Source organism: Hemiscyllium ocellatum, chromosome 8, assembly GCF_020745735.1.
Source record: "Hemiscyllium ocellatum isolate sHemOce1 chromosome 8, sHemOce1.pat.X.cur, whole genome shotgun sequence".
Taxonomy (NCBI): Eukaryota; Metazoa; Chordata; class Chondrichthyes; order Orectolobiformes; family Hemiscylliidae; genus Hemiscyllium; species Hemiscyllium ocellatum.
In genome coordinates, this window is record NC_083408.1 from 39186373 (window position 1) to 39213102 (window position 26730).

Consider the following 26730-nt stretch of genomic DNA (forward strand, 5'->3'; position numbering starts at 1 on the left):
ATGGACATGATCCATCTTCGACATCCAGATGAAGTGGAAAATGGCTCTGGTGACTGCAGTGGCACAAGCTTGCGGAATAGGCCAGGCCTGCACCATGTATTGCCATAATGAAGTAATATGAACTGTAAAGGAATTACGTGGTTACATTATTCTGTAAACCTAATTGATCAGGTCACATTCGTGTATCCCAGGTTCAGTTAGCTTGATTGGATTATAAGCCTGAAACAATTTCCATATTTTTGAAATGCATTTCTTTGAAATGAGGTCCATTACTTGAAACATTTAATCTAGCATACTATATCTAGAAAATTGTTGCTATTTGATTGAATGGTTATTATTTGTTAATTTATTTACAAGAAAGTTAGATGCTGTTTTTGAATAAAGATTTGAATAGGTTTTAATATATTAATCTCAACATTCTGCCAAGGCCATCTGCACCCCTTTCTGTGCACCCTCTTTCTATAAATGTTCTATGTTCTATGTTTGATATTGGTCAGAAGGCAGGACTTAAAGAGGGTGAGTCTTACAGAATTTGTAACTTTACCAGACTTTGAAAATGACCAGCAAACATGAATGGTGACACCTACTGATTATAAAGAGCATTCCAACTGCATAGTCTATAGGCTGCTCAAGATTTAGAAACACCAAGCCATAGCTAAACCTCGGGCGACTGATGCAATATTGTATTTCTGTCGGAGAGATGTGCATTGGACAGAAGCAACCTTCAAATATTGGTGAAGCCAGAAGTACAGTATGTCTTAATCACTGTGGAAGTATCTGTGGTGCTAAGCATCTGTTCATCAGGTATTCAGTCAACTCTTGCAAAACAGTGAATTGATGTTAGCAATCTGCTAGTCCCATTAAACATTTGCAACTCACAGCATTTCAAACCCTCAACATCCATCTAAAGTGTGAGCCAAATGGTCATTTCATTGAGCTATGTTGGATCTTCACGCTGAAAGAAAAGTCTTAAAGGTAGTTGGAACAGCTAACTATTCATTGGTCTAGCCATTTGACAGCTTGCTTGCCAAAAAAAAATCATTTTTGGCTATTCAGACAAAGGCTGAATCCAATTTCTTAGTTGGGGCTATTTGCCAAGGACTCTATAATTGTGTGCAGCTTAAACAGGGTATGTGAGTAGTATCCCGCCAGCCATAACTGGTTGAAGGTCTACTTCTGAAGACTTAGAAGAAGAAAAGAAAGAGATTAGTGGAGAAACATGCAAGATAATCATGTTTATACCTTAAATGCTTAAAGCAACTCTGAAAAGGTCAAAGATTCCAAATGACTTGGGGACATCTCTGATTTGTAACTGACTAAAATGGTGAAAGTTCATTTTAAAAGGCACAAAGGTGAAGTTGAGGCACTGTAGAGAGTGTTCACACATCCAAAGTATGTACTGACTCCTGTTATGAAGGTGCAAGGTGTACTCTACCTTTAACAGAATTGAAGGACTTAGCAAGCACACAGACTGCTGGAGAACTTACAATGTAACATTTGGTCCATCAACTAGTAGTACTTGGGCTGCTATGAGACAAAAACAAATTCAAATTTGGTCAATCAGTTTAAATTATGCCCCAAAATACCAAACTCCAATGAAGTTTGAATTTAGTATTTTGACAATATTAACACCAATGAAACAAACCAATGCTTTCAGGTATGAAACCAAAAACAATTGAACAGTTGGAGGAGAACTGCCAAACCACCAACATATGCAGACTGTCTGTAGAATAGCTCTCTTAAAGGTACCTTTATCTATCATTGACCTGTGAAACAGAAATCCAAAAGAAGAAGAGAAGAAGATAGAGGAAGATACAAAGCGAAGATTCAACAGCTACATGGTTTTGAAATATGAATTTTTTGGTACGTGTTAATCAGGGGTTTTATCGGACTAGTATTGCAGAGGGGAAAGTACAAGATAGGTTAGAGAAATGAGTTGTAAACAGTTGTTAGTTAATTGTTCTCCGTTAGACTTTAAAAAACTAAAGTTGTTAATTTTTACTTTAAATAGTGACCTTTGGGATAGTTCTTTGCCTCTTGAATTTTAACAGATTACAACACAGATTAAATCATTTCTGTGTTGCAGGTTTAAATTAACGGGGGGTGGGGGTGTGGGGGGTGGGGGGGGTACCCTGTTTCATAACACTTGATCCTCCAAAAGTCACCTGCTTGGCATGTGGGGGTGTCTGAGATCACATATTTAACTTACTAGTCAAATCAGAACACATTGAGCAAGAGTGAAAGCTCATTATTCCCAAATTAAGATGAGCCGTAAAGCCGCAGTCAATTTAGATAATAAATTTAATCAAAAGATATCAGAGTGCTGAATGCAGATAACTTAAATTAGTTAATTACAAGTTCTCAGGAAGGAACAGTGTGATGACATAATCCTTTTCAAAATTAGGACGCTAGTGTTAAAAGATTTATTATTCAATGTTTCTCTTGGTGGAATAGTATTTAGAATGAAGTTTTACAAAGCAGGGAAGTAGGATTTTTTTATTTGTAAAAACTTAAGTTGAATGTTATATCTGCTGGTTCTTGATGTTAGAAATAACTACACTTGAGACTCAAAATGCATCTGCTTTATTGAGTACATTTCATGCCACTCCCCATGGACTGATACACGGTCACTAGGCACACAACTGCAGTGCATCAGTGAAATTTGGCATCCTAGAATATATAATCACATTAGAATCAGTCCCATGCTCTTGCAAAAAACAATATAACATCCCTTTATCATTAAAAATATACATATAAAATTTCTAGAATCAGACGTTTCGTCCCCTGTCTAGGTGACATCCTCAGTGTTTAGGAGCCTCCTGTGAAGTGCTTCTGTGATCTTTCCTCCAGCATTGATAGTGATTTGTAGCTGCCGCTTCCAGTTGTCAGTTCCAGCTGTCCGCTGCAGTGGCCGGTATATTGGCATGGCACTCATCCACAGATTCAATCAATAAGCACATCGACTTGGACCCAATATACTGACCACTGCAGCGAACAGCTGGAACTGACAACCGGAAGCGGCAGATACAAATCACTATAAATGCCGGAGGAAAGATCAAACATCACAGAAGCGCTTCACAGGAGGCTCCCAAACACTGAGGATGTCAGTTAGACAGGGGACGAAACGTCTGCAACACAAATTCCCAGCTCGGCGAACAGAATCACAACAAGGAGCACCCGAGCTACAAATCTTCTCCCAAACTTTGAGTGTCTAGAATCAATTAACTGATCCAATTATTAATTTTCCCAAAACATAAAAATTACCAATTGATTTCTTATTATAAAGAAATGTTAAGCTTTCAGAGTCTGTTACAACTTGGGTTCTAAAAGTAGTATTCATAACTTACATTATGTCCATCTTGTAAATTTGGCATTCATCGTTCTCATTAGCAAGTTGACACATTGCACAGCCTATCTTGTCCATTTTGTCACGGTCATTGTAGGGGTTGTGATTGGTGATATTTTAGCTTTTTGAACTCAGGCACAGGTCAAACATGGAATCTATTTATTTTAATTTTCTTACTATTTTTGCTCTTAATGAAGTCTAACCCTCGACTCTGAGCTTTGTTGTTAACTTTTGCTGGGTTTCTGGTTTTGAAGATTAGATCCTGTACACATACAGTTGTCCTTTCAAGAGATCAGGCAGGGCTTTAACATGTTTGGGAATGTTAGGCTCCTTATACCTGTTCTTTAATTAGTTTTTGTCTTACTCCCTTCACGTCACTTGGAGGTGGGGGGGGGAGGGAATGGGTGGTGTATCCAAATTGGCAAAGTTGTTGTACTTTCCCCCCTTCAACAGCACTGCAGGCAATTTCATTTCAGTCTCGAGGTGCAGTTTCGAGTAACAATGGGGCAAACTCTGGGCCTTCCCTTGCCTCTTTGCATTTTATGAATATCTCTAGACTGTCTGGACAAGTTTCATGTAAATCCTTGCCCCCTTGGGTAACCTAATGATGAGGTGATGATGTGGAATCCATAGTGTTTTCCAAATTCCTGAAATTACCTGAAGGTGAGTAGGCTTCCATTGACATGTATTATTCTTTAAGGAATCCCTTGCTCAGTGAGCAAGTCTTACAATGCTGAGGCTGCATTCAAATCATTTACCTTTCAAATAAAAGGGAACTTGAAGTAGTGATCTACAACTGTAAGTTAGTTTTCTAGATTGTATATAAATAAGTTAGCTCTCCCAGTATGCCATGGTTCGGTTGTACTTCAAAATCAATCATCTTTTTCTACTGGTGTGTTTCTGGCATTCGTGCATGTCTAAACCATTCCTTCAATATCTTTGAGGATGTCTATGAGTAAATGAGCTTTCATCTCCATTCCTGAGTGCCTTCATGTTTCTCCTGGAGAAGTACATCCTTCACCATATTGACCATGTTGTTCTAAATCAAGTACAACACTATGTTTTAGTCAGATGACATCTTTAATACATCTATATTGCTGGCTGTGCTTGCAGTATCCTATCTGGGAATCTCTGGATCTCTTGTTGATCTCACCTGTAAGAGTAAATGAGGTAATATATTTGGGTGGTTGCTTTACCGTGACACTATTTAGGTAGTGTCTCCCATCCATCGCTCCTCTAACCAAAGGTCCTCTTACCGATTTGGTAAGGTTACTAATTTTTTTTATATAGTCTGTTTGGGAATTCAGAACAATGGGAATAGATGGTAGGGCAGTTGAATGTTCCTCCTGTAGAATATGGGAGGTGAGGGTCATCACTAGTGTCCCCACTGACTTCATCTGCAGGAAGTGCACCCAACTAGCTCCTCGGAAACCGTATTATGAGACTGGAGCTGGAGATGGATGAACTTCGAATCATTCTGGAGGCTGAGGGATAATTGAGAGAAGTTACAGGGGGGTAGTCACACCTCAGGTACAGGAAAAAGGTGAATGGGTTACAGTCAGGGAATGGAAAGGGAACGGGGGAGAGAATTAAAGCATTAGTCATTGGGGACAGCTAGGAGATTCTGTGGGAACGAGAGAGACCTGTGGTTGGTGTGTTGCCTCCCAGGTGCTACGGTCTGTGATGTCTCGGATCTTGTTTTTGGGATTCTTAAGGGGAGGGGAAGCAGCCCCAAGTCATAGTCAACATAGGCACCAACGACAATAGGAAGGCAAAGGGATGGGGATGTAAGGCAGAAATTCATGAAGCCAGAGTGGAAGTTTAGAGCTAGAACAAACAGACTGCCGCATGCTCACGAGGCGAGGAGTGAGGAAGAGAGCAGTTGACCTCATGGCTACAGGGATGATGTAGGAGGGAGTGATTCAGATACCTGAATAATTGGGGCTCATTCTGGAGTAGATGGGACCTCTACAAACTGGATGGCCTACACCTCAACCAGATGGGTACCAATAACTTCGCTAATGCTCTTCAGGAGGGTTTAAACTAATTCAGCAGGTGGATGGGAACCTGAATTGTAGCTCCAGTGTACAGAAGGTTGACAGTAGTGAGGTCATGAATAAGGTTTCAAGGTTGCGGGAGGGTACCGGCCGGCAGAACAATGGTTTAAAGTGTGTCTACTTCAACCCCAGGAGCATCCAGAATAAGGTGGGTGAACTTGCAGCATGGGTTGGTACCTGGGACTTCGATGTTGTGGCCATTTCTGAGACATGGGTGGAAAAGGGACAGGAATGGTTGTTGCAGGTTCTGGGATTTAGAAGTTTCAGTAAGATCAGGGAAGGTGGCAAAAGAGGCAGAGGTGTGGCATCGTTAGTCAAGGACAGTATTATGGTAGCAGAAAGGAAGTTTGATGAGGACTCATCTACTGAGTTAGTTATGGGCTGAGGTTAGAAACAGGAAAGGTGAGGTCATGCTGTTGGGAGATTTCCATAGGCCTCTGAAAAGTTCCAGAGATGTAGAGGAAAGGATTCCAAAGGTGGTTCTGGATAGGGGAAAAAGAAACAGGGTAGTCGTTATGGATGACTTTAACTTTCCAAATATTGACTGGAAACACTATAGTTTGAGTACTTTAGATGGGTCAGTCTTTGTCCAATGTGTGCAGGAGGGTTTCCTGGCACAGTATGTAGACAGGCCCCAACAAGAGGTGAAGCCACTTTGGATTTGGTACTGGGTCTTGGAACGTGGCCAGGTTTTAGATTTGGAGGCAGGTGAGAACTTTGGCGATAGTGACCAAAATTTGGTTATGTTTACTTTAGCGATGGAAAGGAATAGGTATATACCGCACGGCAAAAGTTATAGTGGAGGAAAAGGAAATTATGAGGCCATTAGGCAAGATTTAGGATGCATTGGATGGGGAGCAAAACTGCAGGGGATGGGCATAATTGGAATGTGGAGCTTGTTCAAGGAACAGCTACTGCATATCCTTGATAAGTATGTACCTGTCAGGCATGGAGGAAGTGGTCCATAATATCATAAGACATAGGAGTGGAAGTAAGGCCATTTGGCCCATCGAGTCCACTCCGCTATTCAATCATGGCTGATGGGCATTTCAACTCCACTTACCCGCATTCTCCCCATAGCCCTTAATTCCTCGAGACATCAAGAATCTATCAATCTCTGCCTTGAAGACATTTAGCGTCCCAGCCTCCACTGCACTCTGCGGCAACGAATTCCACAGGCCCACCACTCTCTGGCTGAAGAAATGTCTCCGCATTTCTGTTCTGAATTGACCCCCTCGAATTTTAAGGCTGTGTCCACGGGTCCTAGTCTCCTCGCCAAACAGAAAAAATTTCCTAGCGTCCACCCGTTCCAAGCCATGTATTATCTTGTACGTCTCTATTAAGTCTCCCCTTAATCTTCTAAACTCCAATGAATACAATCCCAGGATCCTCAGCCGTTCCTCGTATGTTAGACCAAAGTGTGAGAGAGAGAGTGTTAGGTCGAGTGAGAGAACTGAGGTTTATAAAGAAGTTGAATCTCTTGTCATGAAGAAAAAGGAGCCCTATGTAAAGATAAAGCATGAAGGCTCAGCTAGGGTGCTTGAGAGACATACGTTAGCCAGAAAGGACAAGAGAGAGTGAAGAAGAGTCCGGAGGGGACATGAGAAGTGTTTGGCTAGTAGGATCAAGGAAAACCCAACAGCTTTCTAAAGACATATCAGGAATAAAAGAATGACTAGAGTAGTTAGGGCCAGTCAAGGACAGTAGTGGGAAGTTGTACATGGAGTCTGAAGAGATATTGGAGACATTAAATGAATAATATTTATCAGTATTCACACATGAAAAAGACAATGCTGACAAGGAGAATACTGAGATACTGGCTATTAGACTAGATGGGATTGAAGTTCATAAGGACGAGATGTTAGCAATTCTGGAAATTGTGAAAATAGATAGGTCCCCTGGTCTAGATGGGATGTATTCTAGAGTTCTCTATGAATTTAGGGGGGAGATTGCAGAACCCATGGCTTTGATCTTCATGTCATCATTGTCTACAGGAATAGTGCCAAATGTCTGGAGGATAGAAAATGTTGTCCCCTTGTACAAGGAGAGTAGAGACAACCCTGGTAATTATAGACCAGTGAGCCTTACTTCAGTTGTGGGTAAGGTGTTGAAAGGATTATAAGAGCTATGATGTATAATCATCTATAAAGGAATAAATTGATTAGGGATAGTCAACATGGTTTTGTGAAGGGCAAGTCATGCCTCTAATCCTTGTTGAGTTTTTTGAGGTGACCAAACAGGTGGATAAGGGTAAAGTGGTTGATATGGTGTATATGGATTTCAGTAAGATGTTTGATAAGATTCCCCACAGTAGGCTATTACAAAAAATACAGAGGCATGGGATTTAGGGTGATTTAGTGGTTTGGATCAGAAATTGACTAGCTGTACAAAGACAGAGGGTGGTGCTTGATGGGAAATGTTCACCCTGGAGTTCACTTACTAGTAGTGTACTGCAAGGATCTGTTTTGGATTCAATACTGTTTGTCACAAGCTACATATCAAACTACAGTGCCTTTGACCACCTAGTGGATAAGCCTGGTAGTCATGACAATATCCATATTGCCTCCTCATTGTTGAGTGTAAGTTGTTAATCAGTCACTCAGTCCGTGGAGGGACATTTCTAACTAATTTACAGCACTGCTTGTGTAACTGTAAATATGACAATTGAGTTTTGTATTTGGCCCAGTGCTGGAGGTCAACTGAACAGGCACCGTGGTCAAAGCATGCACGTCGACAGATGAGGCTTGTCAATAGGAATTTGTTCATAACTTCTTGCATTTCCCATTCCCAAAGAATGTCTGCTGTCAGATGTTGTTCAGGAAAGTTCACCAAGTGGAGCTCTGAGATGAAAGTTACAAAACCAGTAAAACTTGAAAATAATGGTACTGGTTCTGATCTGGGAGTTCCACATTCAGTAAACGGGATCCTTAATTTCGGAGTTTTGTTTACTTGAGGGGAATAAGTCGGCTGACTGGGTCGTGGCAGAGTGGCAAATGAGTTGGAGCTAGCGGTGGGTTCAAACAACCAGACCATAGAATCCCTACAGTTGAGAGTGTGGTGCTGGAAAAGCACAGCAGATCAGGCAGCATCCGAGGAGCAGGAGAATCGACATTTTGGGCATATTCTCGACTCTGATCTCCAGCATCTGCAGTCCTCAGTTTCTCCCTTGGAATCCCTACAGTGTGGAAGCAGGCCATTTGGCCCATTGGAATGGAAACACAAGGAAACAAGTGAACAGATTAATTGTACTGGAACACTGTTTTGAAGTACACAAAACAAGTTGGACCAACACGTGTTATTTGAAGCTATGACTCTCTGACTGGTGTTTCCTTCTGGGTGGCTAGTAGATTTTCATGAGTTGGCAGATGGATTATTTTTCTAAGGTAGGAGGAAGCCCAGGAAAAGATGTTGGGTCAGAGGGCTGCACCTATAATGTTCATTGCTGCAGTCCTTTGTTAAGATGGAATATTTCGTGAATAAGGTTAATATGGATCAACAGATGATATTCTGCCCTGAGCTCTGGTCACATGATCCCATACTGACTCCGCCCACTGGGAGGCCACGCCCTGCACCGGGCTTCGAGTGTGCGCATGCGTTAATCCACACGCGCCCTGGCCCCACCCAGCAGGCCAGGGCGCGCATGCGCGGGAAGCCCTCGGGATCCCTGAGGCCGTGAGGGCTCGCGGCGCCTGGAGCAACGGACCAGGACACGGGCCTGGCCTGGCCTCCGGCACCATGAACCCCGCCTCTCACGTCACCGTCACACAGGAAATCCGCCTCAAGCGAGGCCCTTCAGGTACAGTTAATTAGGGTAAGGAACATCGGAGAGAGTGAGGGATGGAGATTGGAGCATGGGGGCGGTGGAGGACTGTGGGGGGAGGGGGTGGTGCGAGGCGAAGGGAGTGGAGCGTGAGGTTAAGGGTGGAGCGTCAGAGAAGGTGGGGCGTGGAGCAAGGCGAAGTGGGTGGGGTTGGGAGTTTAGCGCGGGAGCGGACCGTGAGGGGAGAAGGTGGAGCGTGAGGACGGGGCGGAGCATGGGGAGTTGAGTGGGTGGAGCTTGGGGAAGGGGGAGGAGTTGAGGTGGAGCTTGGAGAGGAGGTGGAGCTTGAGGTTGGGGAGGTGGAGCTTGGGGAGGGGGTGGAGCTTGGGGTTGGGGAGGGGGTGGAGCTTGGGGAATAAATTGGGAATGTTAGGAGAGGTGGAGAGTGGGGAGTGGTATAGGAGGGAGGGGAAGAATTGGGAAGACTTGTGAGGGGGGAAGTAAGGGAGGAGAGTGGAGTGGCGAGTTCTGTTGTCACTTGGGACTCCTGTCCCATGTCATTTATCAAGCTGATGCACTTGTACCCGGGCCCCAATCCTCCACTTCTGCCTTAACGTAAACCCATCTGGAACTTTGTTCCCAGGACATCAGCAGCTCATGCCATGTCTGAGCAGTTCATTAACTCCTTTCCTCATCAAATCACATCCTTCTTGAGCTTATTTCCCTCTTGTGTAATGTCTTGATTTTCAAATTCTCAATCATACTTTAAGATCTCTCTCTCTCTCTAGTCTTGCCTTTTTTCATCAACTTTACAATTGTCTGGGATAGCTGTGTTCCTCCAATTCTGGTCTCAGTCATTCCTGATTTTAAAGCAGTTAACTCTCTATGGCTGTGCCTTTAGCTGTGAAAAACTGAAGCTCTGGAATTCCCTTCCTAAGCCTCAATTCCACTGCACGTCTGTTTTATGATACTCCTTGAAACCCACCTCCCACCTGTGTTAATATCTCCTAATGAGTTTCACTATCAATTTTTGTTTGTATTGACGTTTCTTTGATATGCCTTGGGATGTTCTACTAACTGACAGGTGATGTGTGAACATTAGTTGTTTGTTTGCAAAGTGTTTGGTTGAATTAAAGCACTATGAATGCTGGAAAACAATTGATTTAATCAACTGACCAAGCACAGGGAGAAATTTAGGTGCGGTGGTGAGAATTTTGTTTTATTCACTCATTCACAGAATGATGGCATCGCTGACTAGGCTAGCATGTATAGCCCATCCATGGGCACACGGTGGCTCAGTGGTTAACTCTGCTGCCTCACAGTGCCAGGGACACTTGTTCAATTCCAGCCCCAGGTGACTGTCTGTGTGCGTAGAGTCATAGAGCTGTGCAGCACGGAAACAGACCCTTCGCTCCAACTCAGCTGTGCTGACCACAGTTTGCACATTCTCTGCGTGGGTTTCCTCTGGGTGCTCCAGTTTCCCCCCACAATCTAAAGATGTGCAGGTTAGGTGAATTGGCCATGCTAAATTGCCCATAGTGTTCAGGGATGTGTAAGCTAGGTGCATTAGTCAGGTGTAAATGTAGGTAAAAGGGGAATGACTCTGGGTGGGTACTCTTTGGAGGGTTGGTGTGGACTTGCCGTGCCGAAGGGTATGTTTCCACACTGTAGGGATTCTGTGATTCAGAGGACAGTTGCTATAGGGCTGGAGTCACCTGTAGGCAAGACCAGATAACAATGATAGTTTCCTTCCCTGAAGAAAATTAATGAATCAGATGGATTTTTCTGACAATCGACAATGGATTCATGGTCATCACTAGACTCTTCATCCCAAATTTTTATTGAATTTAAATTCACCACCTATCATGGCAGGATTTGAACCCAAGTCCCTAGAACATAGTCTCGATCTCTGCATTTACAGTTCAGTCCACCACTAGGCCACCACCTCTCCTAAATGAGAATGCACTACAGTCAAGAGTTTCTACTTTCAGTTCTGCAGGTTTCTGCTTAAACTTATCACAAAATGCAAAAGCATTTGTGAACCAGTGCAACCATGTGATTGTTCTAAAACTTAATTACTTCCAAAATATTTCATGCTCTTGAGTGATAACTATGCACAGTTTAATTAATGTGTCTGAAAAGGGGTTTATTAGGAGAAAAAGGTATGTTGAGGTCTCCACCTGTGCAAACTTGATTTTATGACTGCAAATAACTCTTGAAAATAATAGAGAACTATTTGCTTCATACATTGCAATGCAGTATTCAGTTTTGTATTACTGTATATTGTTTTTGAACTTGCCTGGTAGCTACCAGAGCAAGCAGCATAATTCCTAGGCCTTCTCTTGAACAAGTACCATTTGTGGAATCTCGGATTTGTGGAATCTCAGTTCCAAAACTCGCATAGACTTCATTACCTGTGAAGCATTTGGGATTCCTCAACATGATATATAGATATAAGCTCTATGTTTAACAACAAAGAGGAATGTTGCAGAAGCTAGAAATGTGAAAAAAAATCAAAATGTTTGAAGTGTCAATCAGGAGAGAACACTGAAGGTCTGAATATTACTGATACACAATGTTAATGGAATAAAGCAGAACAGGGTGGGAAAAGGGGCAAAAGAACCACGAGAAAAGATACAAAACAAAAGAATAGATTGACCTTCATTGCATTTCTGTATTCATAGTTTTAGTCATGTGGAATTCATTCTGCATTCTAAATCAGGTGAATAACATAAAATCCATACAATACTGTACAAATAGTCCTCCACATTGGAAAGGTAACATGTGGGAAATGAAAGCACTCAACCTCAGTAGTGTGTGGAATACTGATGCAAATTCTAGCATTTTAAAGCATTATCATCTGCAACATTTCACATACCTTCCTCATACATAATCATAACTCTATTCTTTATAGTACTTTATGTGGGCCCCTTTTTTTTAGAATGCTGTGCACTATCGCATTGAGGTGGTAACATAGCGGTAATGTTTTGTAATCCAGTGGTTCACTGGTTTGAATCCCACTGTGGAAAGTGGTAGAATTTGAATTCAATTAATTAATGAAATTCATTTGAGTAATGAAAGATCTGGAATTCATAGCTAGTCAATTGCCATAAAAACTCATGATTCAATGACATCCTTTTGAGAAGGAAATCCAGCATCCAAACTTGTCACACCTGTGTCTGACTTCAGACTCTCGGCAACATGTTTGATTCTTCTTGTTTGAATTCTTAAAAGTGTGGTTGGCTGTTCAGTTCAAGGGCAATTGCATTCCATGAAATTGTATGGATTTTGCACTGTATTGTACAAAATCTTTTGGTCTAAATCTATGAGATATATCTTGATGATGGAGATTTTCATTTTAATTTATTTTTTGTTCTAATTCATATACATACTTGGGTAATTTTAACATTGCACTGTTTAATTTGTGTCATTAACCTCTTAGATAAGTGATCAGGTTTCAAGCAATTTACATCAACTGAATCACAGAAAAGCAAATGATTTTGACAGTGAGGAATAAAAACACTTGAAATTCATTTTGAATAGTGGGAAATATGAATGCTCAACTGGGTTGCATCAAAACTTTGGTTAATTTGCATACCTATGGAGAACTGTTTTCAATTTGTCATTTTCACAGTTGATGCTTGGGTGATAGTCCCATAATATTGTTTATCCATTCTATTTTAATCAATGTTGGTATTTCCCAAATAATAAATTATTGTCAGAAATATTAGAAATAATTGTCATCTTTTGAATTGGCAAATACTTTCTTTATAGTTTGGTTCAGTGATAAACTGGTATCTTTAAATGAATAAAGTCAGATACAGTACACATACATTATGGGAACACCGGCCAGCTGTTAAGCTTTGTGTTAATGTATAGAAGATGTTTATATTTCTGCAAGGGATGTGTCATATGTATGTTAATTGCTATTTGTATATTTATTTAAGAAGCGGTTTTTTGAAAGAAAACAAGTGCATAATTCAAGTTGTGATAATTGAGCTGAACTCTTGCACCCATTTTTATCCTGATGGAGTAATAGCTGAATCATTACAGTCAGAAATATGTAACGTTGAGCAAGTACTTTAATTTACATAATGAAACCCAAACAGATGTTGATAACTCATTGTCTCATTTGGTTTACAGCTAGACTGCTTCTGGAAGCATTTGTTATAGGTCACAGTTGAATTCCTAATAGTAAATTAAAATGAACACTTTAATCATACCTTGACACCCCCATTTTCCAAGATTGCCTATGCATTTGTTTTGAAAGATGGGGGATGTCAGGATTTTCCTTGTGTTTGCATGCTAGGTTTTCCATCCAGTTAGAGCTGGCTCGACTTGTAGAAATACAATTGCAGCAGCTTGCCAAGTTTCCACTTTTTTTCACCTTTTATATTGTTAACTCTTTTAAAATCCCTTGTGATCTCATCTATCACCCCTCACATGATCACCTCCGGGGTCCTTTACCCTCGTCTGCTATAACCAGGCAACAGGCAACAGGCCTATAGAGCTTTGATCTACCTGTTCCATTTTTCTTCCCCCATGTGTCTCTTAGAATTTCCTTTCACATTCTTATTACTGCACCTGTTCTCTTAATATTCATAGCTGAAGAATTCTCACAGCAGCAAAAATGGAAAATACGAAAAGACACAAACCAATAGGAAAACACTAAAGTTGCAAAATACATAGAAGAATGAGAATCGATATGCAAAAACCCATCAGAATTGAGTTCTGCATTATCTTTTCCCAATTCATGTTGTTGAACTGCATATTAATGTTGAAAAGTGAGAACCCTTTTAAAAGAGTTAAAGTATCCAGCACAATTTACACAGTGTCTGTGGAAGAGGAGCTGCAGCATCAGAAGGAAGCCAATGTAAGGATGACTGAGACATGGCTCCAGAAAATTCAGGACTGGGAATTACATCTTGCACAGTGTAGTTTATGTAGAGGATTTATAGTGTGGGAAATGGGGAAAAAATAAGCCCAACAATCGCAGTTAGCTTAGCGTCAGTGATGGGGATGGTTCCTTGAACAATTAGTCAGGATAGAATTAACAGTCATGTGGAAAAAGCATGAGTTGACTAGGAAGAGTCAGCATTGATGTTATTGAGGAAATTGAGTAATTTGCTGGAGTATTTTGAATAAATATAATAAAGGTCAGTGAGGATAGTACTGTTGATATGGTCTTCATGAACTTCCAGCAAGTGTTCAATACAGTGCCATGCAGCAGACATCTGAGAATAGTTATAGCTCATAGAATAAAAAGGACAATAGCGATCTGTATAGAAAATTGGCTTAATGGTAAGAAATAGAAATGGTCAATGGATATTTTTCAGACTTGAGAAAAAGTTTGAGTGGAGTTCCCCAAGGTCAGAATTGGGCCCTTTCTTATCCTGGTTAAAGCACAGCAGGTTAGGCAGCATCCAAGGAACAGGAAATTCGACGTTTCGGGCCAGAGCCCTTCATCAGGACTCTGGCCCGAAACGTCGAATTTCCTGTTCCTTGGATGCTGCCTAACCTACTGTGCTTTAACCAGCAACACATTTTCAGCTCTGATCTCCAGCATCTGCAGACCTCACTTTTTACCCTTTCTTATCCTCATAAGTTTGTGGTTTATCTCTTGATGTGTACAGGACCATTTGAAAGTTTGTTAAAGATAACAAGTTTGGGAGCATGGTAAACTGAGGAGGGAAGGGCACATGTTACTTTAAGCATGTCAGCGTATTGGAGCGAGTGCAGAAGTGATTTATAAGAATGGTTCTGTGGGTTAGACACTTCAGCTATAAAGATAGATGAGTGAGTTTGGGACTGTTCTTTTTTGCAGAGAAGTAGCGAAGAGGAGATGTATAGAAGTTTTCAAAATCACCTGGATTGACTAGTTGGGGCGAAACTGGTCCTGCTTATAAAAGGATCAAAACTGAGAGGGCACAATTTCAAAATGATGTGCAAAAGAAGCAAAATTAAAAGAAAAACTTTTTGACAAAAATTGAATGGTTCAGATTAGAGATGCACTGCTTCAAAGTGTGGTGAAGGCAGATTCAATTGAAACATTTAAGAGGAATTGGAGAATTATGTATTTAGATGATATATTGTTTTGTAGAGTAACAGGTGTGAAGTATATTTTGCTAAAGAAGTTTAACTGTTTTCCTTAAGGCAGACTGTATTACTGAGGCTGAATCTTGCTGGGCACATAACAGTATGTTAATGACAGGCTATTATTAATATACAACCTGCTCTGTGTTGTTCATCTCTAGAAATTACTGGTTGATTGAAGCCATTCTGCTGTTTTTCTTGTCCAAGAGCCATCTCTCCAGCCAATGTTAAGAACATGTTTGATTCACACACTAATTGGATATTAGACTTGGCATAGAAAGTTAAGCCTTTGTAATCAAATGCAAGTACTTTTCCAATAACAGGATAATTGTTACGCAGTGCTGATCAAACTGTCTAACCCAGCAGTGAGCAATTTAAACTGTGTGGCATCTCATTCTATTCAGATGTTAAATTTTTCATGGGAGATGTTGAAATATTAAATTCAAAACTACAGAGCTTTGCTAAAAGTACACTTCTGTAAGTGAGTGTGTGAATTGTTTGAATTAAAATGGCAATTTAGATTGTGAAGAGTCTGTTTAGAGAGACTGTTGGACCACAGGAGGTTATTCTTTGAATTGTTGCAGTTGAATTGATATCAGTTGGTTCTTCAAGATTGTGCGCATTGTAAAATATTTCCAACAAAGAGCATTGTGAAAATAAGGCACACCAAATATGTAAAACCATGTCTGTCTGTAAAGAATGCAGTTTGCGTTATCTGCTGCTGTTATTTAGAGAAATTGCATTTGTTTAGCAATTGTGGTTTCCATTAAGAAATCTGCTCAACACTATATTCTCTGGATATGCATGTTTACTTACGTAGCCTAATGTTTGTGCAATATTTAGTTTGCAATCACTTTGCATGTCCATACATTTTTAAAATGAATTGAAATAGGAAATTGAGTATTAATTACCATGCATTTTAGCTCAGATTTTCCTATTAAATTAGTGATAAGGTTAGCAGTGCTGGCTGTAGTGATTGTAATGAGGTCAGCCAGGTGGTTCATAGAATGAGTTCCCTGACTAAGGCTGTTAACCTAGGTTAATCAGGGAGTCCTGGCTGAAATATATAAACTGCAGTGCCGGAGGTTCTGGTCACTCTGGGAGGAGCCAGTCAAGTGTCAAGTACTATGCACATGTCAATAAAGGGTGACTAAGTGATGGGATACTGACTTCTGTGGAATTATTTCACTAGCAATTAGTGTGTAAATGGTTGCAGTAGCCTTAGCTAGCAGGCTGCAGTGCAATTAAATGCCACAGTCCAAAAGTTGCTGTGTTTAAGTTATGCTGCTGTGCTGTTATTTTAACGAAAGACATTTTGCTATCTGCTTCATTGATATTTGAATGTTGTGAAGTTGCTGTGTTTGCACAGTAGATGCAAATCAAAGTGACGGTCAAGTTGAGTCTTTCCATTGTGCACACACTACTCTTTTTAATGGTGTGATAATTGTCAATTTGTGCTACCAACCCCGGCATTAAAAATTAAATACACAAGTGTGGTGTCTCATTCCTTCATGTTTTAATTGTTTGTTTGAAATTTTAACATAACATGTTTAAGACTTTATTTTTTGCTTATTTATTTTCAGCTATGACACATGTCCCATTCCAGACTCGAGCATTCAAAATTATAACTGATTGTATGGAGGCATCATCATTGTCAGAGGTGCAGTCTTTGGGATGTGATGTTATATCAAGGCTTTCTCTGCCCTCAAGTGAATGTAAAAACTTCTATAATATTTTAAGGAAGATCAGGGGAGTTATCCCAATGTTCTGTCCCAGTACTTATACCTCAGTCCACATCGCAAATTTGTGGGCATTTTTGCATTGCTGTTTGTGTGAGCTTGCTGTGTGCCAATAGGTTGCCATATTTTCTGCATTTCAATTAATCTAATTTTAAGTTATCTGCACTTAAAAGTATTTAATTGGCTGTAAAGGGCTTTGAGATTTCCTGTGATTATGAAAAATAATTAAATATATATATATATGTAAGTCTCTTTCCTTTAAGTTTGCTTTTTAATCCTTGTTCTTTTCCTGATTTGAGACTAAATTCACCTGCTAATTTATACTTCCTCATATTTGTTACTATTTCTCAAGAATTAATCTAATTTTAAGTTATTTGCCCTGTTCATTCAGCTCAGTGAAATCTAAGCTGTTAGCTAAATGGTGAAGCATTTCTGTACTCACGGTACAGTTTCCTTCATATTGGCAAGATCAAACACAGACTGAGTGACTGCTTTGTGGAATACCTCCGCTCTGTCTATAAGAATGAATCCAGCAATCTAATCTAGTTGCTTGCTATTTCAAACAGACTGTTGAACTCTCGTGCCACCATTTTAATCCTAGCCTGCTCCAGTGTTGCTGTGAAACCCAATGCAAGCTGGAGTAACAATATCTCACATCCACTGAGGCACTTTACAGTTTATTCTCAATAAATGCAGAGCATGAAAACTGCTCCATTTTGATTAAAAATCAGAAGTGGGATATTGCATTATTGCTCATTATTTCCAACAAGACCTTTATTTGTTCATCAAACTCTGGAATTGATCTAACCCATCTCTACAATACATATGCACTGTTTAAAGTTGCTCAAAGCGCTATCGTTGGGTGAATGTTTTGTTGAAGAAATGGAGTTTATTGCAAATATTCAATTTATTTGAGGAATTTGTAGTTTAATAGTCATTGGCAGATGTTTGAACAAGCTTTATCCCACTTGTGACCAGGTTTGTCTGTGTCCTTTGTTTCTTATGTAGGGTTGGGATTCAATATTATCGGAGGAACTGACCACCGGCACTTTTGTAATGATTCTGCAATCTATGTTACCAAAATTAAAGAAGATGGACCTGCAGCTCTTGATGGACGTTTAAAGGAGCAAGACCAAATCTTAGCAGTAAGGCATCCAACATGTTTATTTTGAGTTCTTTGTTGAGGAGTGGTTTAAAGTGTGTCATATTAGATCAGTAGGTCTTTACACTCCCACCTTTATTTTCTTGCCATTAGTTTCATGGACAAGGTCTATAAAGACTGACTCATCCAATATTCTATTTGGTGTAAATTCAAAAATCCTGCTCCTCACCCCTATGTAATCTGTTTTACCTGATGTACTAACTAACTCAGAAGTCCTGCAGTAAGAGAGAAGAGGTTTGTGGTGGTGCCTTTCAGTTAAAGAAGTGAAATGAAACAGAAACATGAATTATCTGCCATGAATCATGGAATGATACAGCTGTATTTTTGGAAGGATACTTAAAGGTGGAATGTCTCCATTGTCATTTTTTAATTTCACAATTCTCCACTGTCACAGCTCCTTTTATATACTGAAGTTAGTGACAGCTGTCGGGTTAGCGTTCTGTGGATTTTGCTCTTTCTTGAGTAGGTCCACTAGTTGCAGCTTGTGCTGCTGGGCGATTTGTCTTTATGACGGCCATTTTTTACTTTCCAATTTATACACTGTATGGGCTTCAAAAGGTCCTTGCTGAATTAACTTTGGAGTAAAATTGTAGCCAGTGGTATAAAAGGAGAGTGGTAGCATGGATATGAAAATTGGCAAGTGACATGAAATTGAGTAATGATCCATTTTTGTTTGGACTGGTGAAGGCAAACTGGGATTTGTACTAGGGCCACTGATTTCTTGATGTATATTGATGAGATTTGGGTGTACAGGGCATAATTGTAAAAGTTGTAGATGACATACAACTAGGAAGTATTGTGAGCTCTGAAGAATATTGATAGACATGAAATGGAATGCAGCCACGTTGCACATGAAACTTTATTCAAATAAGATTGAAGTCGTACATTTTGGTAGGTAAAGCAAGGAGAGGCAAGATAAGATAAAGGATACAATTTTGAAAGGAGTGCAGGAACAGAGCAATCCAGGAGCATAAGTGCACACATCACTTAAGGTAGTTTAGAAAATGGTTTAAAAGAGCAATTAGATTCTTAGCTTTCGAAATGAAAGCAAAGAAGTTATAAGAGAAGTTAAAACTCAGGTTCTGGCATAACTGGAAAATTGTCTGATTCAGGGCAGTGGGTGTTAAAAAGGATATGTAGAATTCAGAGAGGATGCAGAAAAACTGTCTAGGATTAGTTTCAATGATAAGGAATTTGAGCTACATGATTATCTTACACAAGTTAAGGTTGCTGTTTCTAAAGAAAAGATTGAAAGGAGATATGAAAGAAGTGTTCAAAATCATAAATGATCTAGGCAGAATAGATATAAACAATTTCCTTTGCTGAAGGGCTGAAGAACTAGAAAGCATCGCTATAAACTGAATTCGAAAAGGGCCAACAGCAAAATGAAGAAAACATTTTTATGCAGTGAGTGGTTAAGTTTTGAAATGCACGATCAGAGGGTATGATGAAGGCAGACACAATGAGGGCTTTCAGGCAGGAATTGGACATGCACCTGAAATGAGAGAAACTGCAGGCCTAAAGGCAAACAGCAGATGAGTAAGACTAATTAAGATTCTTTTACAGACACTTGGCTGAGCACAGTGGGCTGTATGGTGCCCTGTGCTGTTACCACATTGTGATTATTTGTTTGTAGCTTGGGGGAGGGTTCTTTGCCAATAATACTGACCTTAGTTACTGTGTTCAATTGATGATTTTAAATATTGGTTGATGTTTTGATTGTGATGTACTTTATAGCAGCACTCATCATATGTTTCACTGGATAACATTCAGAAGTGGGAATGATTCTGTTCCCATACAGACTCATCATTGACTAAATTGAACTTAGGAACACCTTTATAGCAGAATACCAAATTAAATGTTACTGATCTACCTCCTTTGTAAATACACAATTGAAGTTGGTTTCCCTGTGGGAATGATTGAATGGCTCCAGTAAGTGTTCCAATAGAAGATAAGTAATCTTTTGACTTTAAGATTATGCAGTTTGCTGTGCTGTATTAGACATATTTACCACCATCACAACTTTGTATAAACCAGTATCCTTTTAAAATAAATTTCCTCTGTCATTTAGATCAATGGGCGAGAGCTCTGCAACTTGACTCATCAGGAAGCAGTGGAAATATTTCGAAATGCAGGTGACGAGGTGACACTACTAGTCTTAAAAAAGGTAAAGTCTGTATGTTGCCCCAATTTCTACTCTCTGATTCCATCAGGAGTTTCTTGGTTCTACTTCTTGCAAGAAACAAATGGCATTTAATTTTTTTGGCAATTCTTTTCGATGTGTTGATATTGTTTTGAATCCTCTATCTTAAGTACCACTTGTCTAAGAAAATAATATATGTAATAACACATGAGTTATTGAATGGCCCTTGCTGTCCACCTTGGCATAGTGAGTGATAGTACACATGTCTGTTGAGTCAGAGGACCACAGATACAAGTTCTAGCTCAGTCACTGAACACTGATAGACAGCCGTATGTGCCCTCTTTCAAATGTGATACTAAATTGACTGAGATATAAAGATCCCATTGCACCTCAAGTGAAAGTGAGGACATCTCTCCTGTTAAATATTTATCTCTTAACCAAAATCACTAAAACGCATTATCTCTGATAATGATCTCATTGCTGCCGGTGGAACTTTGGCTCCATTGTCTATGTGGAGTTTGCACATTCTCCCCAGGCCTGCATGGGCTTTCTCTGGGTGCTCAAGTCTTCTCCCACTGTCCAAAGGTGAGAGGGTTAGATGGACTGGCTACTGAAATTGCACGTAGTGTCCAGCGACGTGTAGTCAAGGTGGATTAGCCAAGGGAAATGCAGAGTTACAGGGATGGAGTAGTGGCCTGGGTAGGGTGCTCTTTGCAGGGTCAATATGGACTCTGGGCTGAATGGCCTGATTCCACACTGTAGGGATTCCATGAAATGCAAGGTCTTGGAAAGTGCCATTGAGATCAGTGTCGTAGAATCACAATGCTTACAGTGCAGAAGAAAGGCAGTTCACCCACCATGTCTACAACATAACTGTATGTATATGTGTCAATATTTGATTCATATAGATATAATTAAAAATCTAATGAGGAAGAATTCAGTTGAGTAGATATTCCCTTGGAGTTTAGAAGAATGAGTTTATGGCACACAGTAATATTCTGAGACACCTTAGTAGAGAATGCAGAACGAAGGGTCCTATCGGTGCCTCAGTGGTTAGCACTGCTGCCTCACAGCGCCAAGGATCTGAGTTTGATTCCAGCCTTGAGATTACTTACAGTGTGGAAACAGGCCCTTCGGCCCAACTAGTCCACACCGACCCACCGAAGCGCAACCCACCCATACCCCTACATATACCCCTTACCTAACACTACGGGCAATTTAGCATGGCCAATTCACCTGACCCGCACATCTTTGGACTGTGGGAGGAAACCGGAGCACCCGGAGGAAACCCACGCAGACACGGGGAGAACGTGCAAACTCCACACAGTCGCCTGAGGCGGGAATTGAACCCAGGTCCCTGGCGCTGTGAGGCAGCAGTGCTAACCACTGTGCCACCATGCCGCCCTTGGGCGACTGTCTGTGTGGAGTTTGCACATTCTCCCTGTGTTTGCGTTGGTTTCCTCCTACAGTCCAAAGCTTAGGTTGGGTGAATTGGCCATGCTAAATTGCCAGAGTGTTCAGGAATGCATAGGTTAGGTGCATTAGTTAGGGAAATGGGCCTGGGTGGGATGCTTTTCGGAGGGTTGGTGTGGACTTGTTGGGCCAAATGGCCTGTTTCCACACTGTAGGGATTCTAGGATTCTGTGATCTGAGTAATGGGTGTCCCTTTAGGCATGTGATCAAGAGAAATTTTATTGCTTGAGGCCCTGTGAAATCTTGCAATCCTTATTCTAGACAACTGTGGATGCTCAGTTGTGTGTATTCACAGCTCAGATTGATAGAATTTCGAGGTGGGAATCGAACCCATGTCCTCAGTGCTGTGAGGCAGCAATGCTAACCAATGAGCCATTGTTCTTGCTAGCTGGTCTTTTTTTTTCCCAGTTCAGATATTTAACAATGCCACTGTAAATACATTTTAGATGAGAAAATCTTCCTAAATTCCTAAATAACCAAGTGTAGCTGATTGTGAGTTTCTGCTATAATGTCATTAGAAATTTTGTAGCAACCAATTGGAAACAAACAGTACAACAAGCAGATGAAAGCAAAAGAGTTGCATTAGATTTACTCCCAGCGGATAATCCAGATCCACTGGCAAAATCTGTTTATCAACCAAATCGCTCAAATGTGGCCTGGGCAACAGAAAAAACAATAAACAACTTCACAAGTGGTCAGTGAAAATGTATTGAAGGCAAATTAAAGCTTACCTTGGCCTTTATGTTTTAGAAAAAACACAAGTATTTTTGAAATCAACTTTTTAAGATTAATGGTACAGGACAGTGTTTTCATTGTTACAGATTGCTGAGAGTTCAGAAGCTAATGGGAAATAATCAGTATGTGAGCACCCAAAATGGTGATAAAACTGAAGTCTCGGAAATATGGATAGTATTTTGAACACTTCAAAGTACAGTTTAAATATTTTGATGTTTCATTACAATCCAGTAATATATTTAATGTTTTCTTTCAGATAAAATCCAAGAATAACCAAATCCACATCTCTGGTTTCTCATCACTAGTACTGACAGCGCTGGGTATATCAGTGTTGGCAATGGTTGTATACATGAAATATCGTCATAGGTTATAAAAATGAAAAAAAAACTGATGTCTTTTCCTGTAGGGCAATAATGTTTAATACTCAATATTTGCTGCTGGTTGAGTGGCTAGCCAGATGTTAACTGACATTTGTTAACTATTATAGGATTGTAAAGGGAATACGTACAGAATGGCTGAGTCATTTATAGACCACAGATAATAAGTTGCCAGTTTATTACCTTGCAACTGCTTCCTTTTATCTCCTGGATGTAATTTATTTTTGTAACAGACAATTAAACATCTACCATAAATTTTAAGACATAAACATGAATGACAGTGTAACCTATGTGCTTGAAATTTTTGTAAAGACACTTGGAAGATTCTGCAGGAGTAATCAATCAAGTAACGATTTCAAAGTTATATGACTTGGAAAAATTAAGTTAAATTTTTAGAAAATTCAACAAACTGCATGTGTGTTCTCTTATACACTGGAGTGGATAGTGTTTAGAATTCAGATTAATAATCAACATTGAGACTGTTAATGTCTATCAACAGCTGCTTTTGTAAGTACTGTCCACAAACAGTTGAGAAATCTGTTGGCAAATGTAATGCCTGCATTATTTTGTTCAGATGAAATCTCATTTCTCAAAATGTGATTGAACAGTTTAAAACATACAATAAGTATGGACAAAATAATGGTATAGTATTTCACTTAGCAAATTTCCATAGTCATTACAACAGTGTACAATCAAAGATACCTTTGTAATTTTTTTAACTCGGCTTTTTTAGACAAAGCACATGAAAACATGGACTCAACTGTTGGCAGATGCCAGTATGAGAGTTTACAGTATGCTATGATACTTGTTTTGTTTTCTGTCATTCTTAATTTTCACTACAGCCTTTGTATTAAAATCAAATAATTTTTTGTAATTTTGGGTACAATAAGTGTCACCTAATTGGCAAGTTTTAATGTGATCTTTTGTGGAATGGAATACTTTTAACTTGGTTAATTTTCGTATAAAAGGTTTTTATCTTTTCTATATTATATTACAATTTAGATGTCTTGTTGCCCTAGTATGCTTCCTTCGCAGTGTTCTTAAGTACAAGAGTTGGACAAATCCCTAAGAAACTAGTTCTGCATATAAACATGAGCATTCCATAACTTTAAAACTATGTGTCTCTTTCAGCATATAAATGTTTATCTGCTGACAGTTAATTATATGTGTAGTGCTTCAGATGATTACTCTGGTGCAGGTCCTTGGGCTACTGGATATACTACTTGTCAAATGTTACCATAGGCTAATACAGTTGCTAACCCTGCTTGAGTCACATCACTTCAGCTGGCTGATCACCAAGCAATGGTGAAAATTGTGGATAAGTCTTTGGGGCTCACTGACCTACTGTTCCAGTTGAAAGAAACTGTGAGACTTGTTGCCAACTAATTGAATAATAGCATTTGGCAAATAAATTCATTCTATCAGTTTTTTTGAATAATCTGCGTAACTGCTGAATAATAATATCTGTCCTTTGTCTGCAGGTGTCACCAACGATTACGTGACCCCTGTTCAGACTGCCTGTCGCCCACAAAAATGATGTGTGCTTTCGCTGTCTTTTCCTTCCCAATCATTTTAATACTTAAATGCTAGCATTGGCAGTGCACTAATCATTGATTAAAGTAGAAGTGTATTTGCGAAAAACATATGGCTACTTTGTGGCAGGTAACTGACAAATAGTCTCAGCAGAAGTATACATTCTTTTCCCTTTCCTTTTGGTGATTCAACAATCCTGAAAGGGAATAAAATAGATAATGTGCTTTGCTTTGTTTGAGCATTAATCCCCTCGAGCAGGCATGTTTGAAAATAGGCAAAACTGATTTAACCGTTGCCTCTTGTTGATAAGGTCACAGGCAATGGTATACCGACATATCAATACTTTCCCAGAGTACATTCACGTAAGGTGATCACAAGCCTTCAATCTAATTTCTTTTGTGTTTTTTCATTTGAAGCCTGTTTAATAACAAATCTATTTTTATGTTTTTTTTAAAAAAAAGCAAATATTGTACCAAATACATAATTGGGGCTGTGCTTTTTTTTATGCTTTAACCCAAATTTGGTTGACATGTTAGTACCACACCACCTGCAGAGATTTGTGGGATTGTATATATTAGACCAATAGAATGTATATTGCTTTGGGTTATTCAAAGGAGAAAATTCAAGTTATCTCCACATCTCTACTCAATTCATGTGGTTTGAATAGCAAATCAAATAGCAAAGTTTTGCTTCTTATATTTAAAGAAAATATGTCTCATTTCCACTGGAATTCTTAAAGAACTTCATCGGTAGTAATGTTAAGGGCTCATGCAGAAACATTTTCAAGTTAAACCCTGCACATCTTGTGATAGGGTTAGAATATGCTGCTCATACGTCTCTTAAGTAAAGGAGTACTTCAATATAAAGTTTATCTTGGCAGTAAATAGGGTCCCATCTATAGAAATCTGATTATAAATTCAAATTAGTATTTCATATATTTGTAGGTGACCCTCTGTATTAGCTACTTTGAACATTTGGAGCCTATCGTTAAATTCTAAACCTTGACCTAATTAAAATGTCTTAACATCTAGCTGAACTATTACCTGCTTCTGTACGGAAGCTTTTGTTATTTAATAATTTGCCAACCATGAATGTTTAGGCAGGGATATATGTGTACTATATAGGTTTATAGACGTTTATGCTCAGTAAACATGGGACACTAAACATTATAGTAGCAGTACATCCCTCATAATTGGTATTAGCTTTGTTTGTTCTTGATCCTTTTTATTATCCAAGATTCTGTTATTTTCATTTTATCATAAAGCTTGTTTGTAACCCTGTAAGGTCCTCAAGAATTGGCTTTCAAGAATTGTTCTGACGATAAAAATAATGTTTTGGTTGCACACACTAAATCGATAACTGAATTTGGAAAATAAATGTATAAATCTGCTATTAAACTAATATACCTCACAAGAAAATCCATAATAGATCTGCTAAAAATATTTAAAACTTATAATAATGTTCATGTAAATGTCATTTAACAGAGGTATTTCATCACCAATTTAATCCTCAATTTGTGTGAACTCAAGGGTTTAGCAATAGCCACATAAATGGCAATTTATGTTTCACCACTGTACCTTCCAATATTGTGCTAATATAGGCTATATATTGGTATGTAAATCTTCATTTGGTGCACCAGATCATTGATAACTTTATCTCAAATGTAGATGTTTCTTTCATGCTACCATTGCTGCATCTGTACACATCAACTGTGCTGAAACTGTTTTCCTAGACCCAGTGCCTACAGTTGGACAAATGCCACATGTGTCCTTTTAGTAATGAAGAATTTTCTGTTTAACGATGTTTTAATATCTGTTTCAATATAATAACTTTTTCTTTGAAGATAAAAATAAACTGCCAGAATTGACCATTTTAATGGGTGTGCAATCAATGGTCATTTCGATCCTAGAGTTTGATTTTTACATAGTAACTTGGTTGGCCTGAAATGCTGCTAAATAACTTTAAAAACTGTGTAATGATTCAAAAAATGGTCTTTTATGACAAAGCTAATGTTAATGAGCATGTTATGAAGGTCTAACTGTCACTACAGTTTAAGTAGTTGCTTGGTGAAAATTGCTGTAAAATAAATGTCCACATTCAAATTTATTTATATACAATTCCTGTACCGGAAATGTTTGAAATAGAACTTATTGTAATGCTATTCATAAAGCTACTTGTTAAATATTGACTCTTTTCAAAAGAATTTTAATTTATTTATTCATTTGAAGTGAATTATGCTATCGTCTGTTAGAACTTTTTCAAACTGGTGAAAATTGCATACAACCCCCAAATATTTTTGTAATGACACAGAT

The 26730-nt window shown here is 39.2% G+C and overlaps 1 protein-coding gene across 1 annotated transcript; it reads left to right on the forward strand.

Annotated features, from left to right (window-relative positions):
• Nucleotides 1-26604, forward strand: synj2bp (synaptojanin 2 binding protein). Its single transcript, XM_060828948.1, has 5 exons — nucleotides 1-96; nucleotides 8962-9199; nucleotides 18004-18140; nucleotides 20229-20324; nucleotides 22765-26604. The coding sequence occupies exons 1-5, from the start codon at nucleotides 1-3 to the stop codon at nucleotides 22879-22881; spliced, it is 684 nt and encodes a 227-aa protein (XP_060684931.1). The 3' UTR covers nucleotides 22882-26604.
• Nucleotides 26605-26730: the final 126 nt, after the last annotated feature.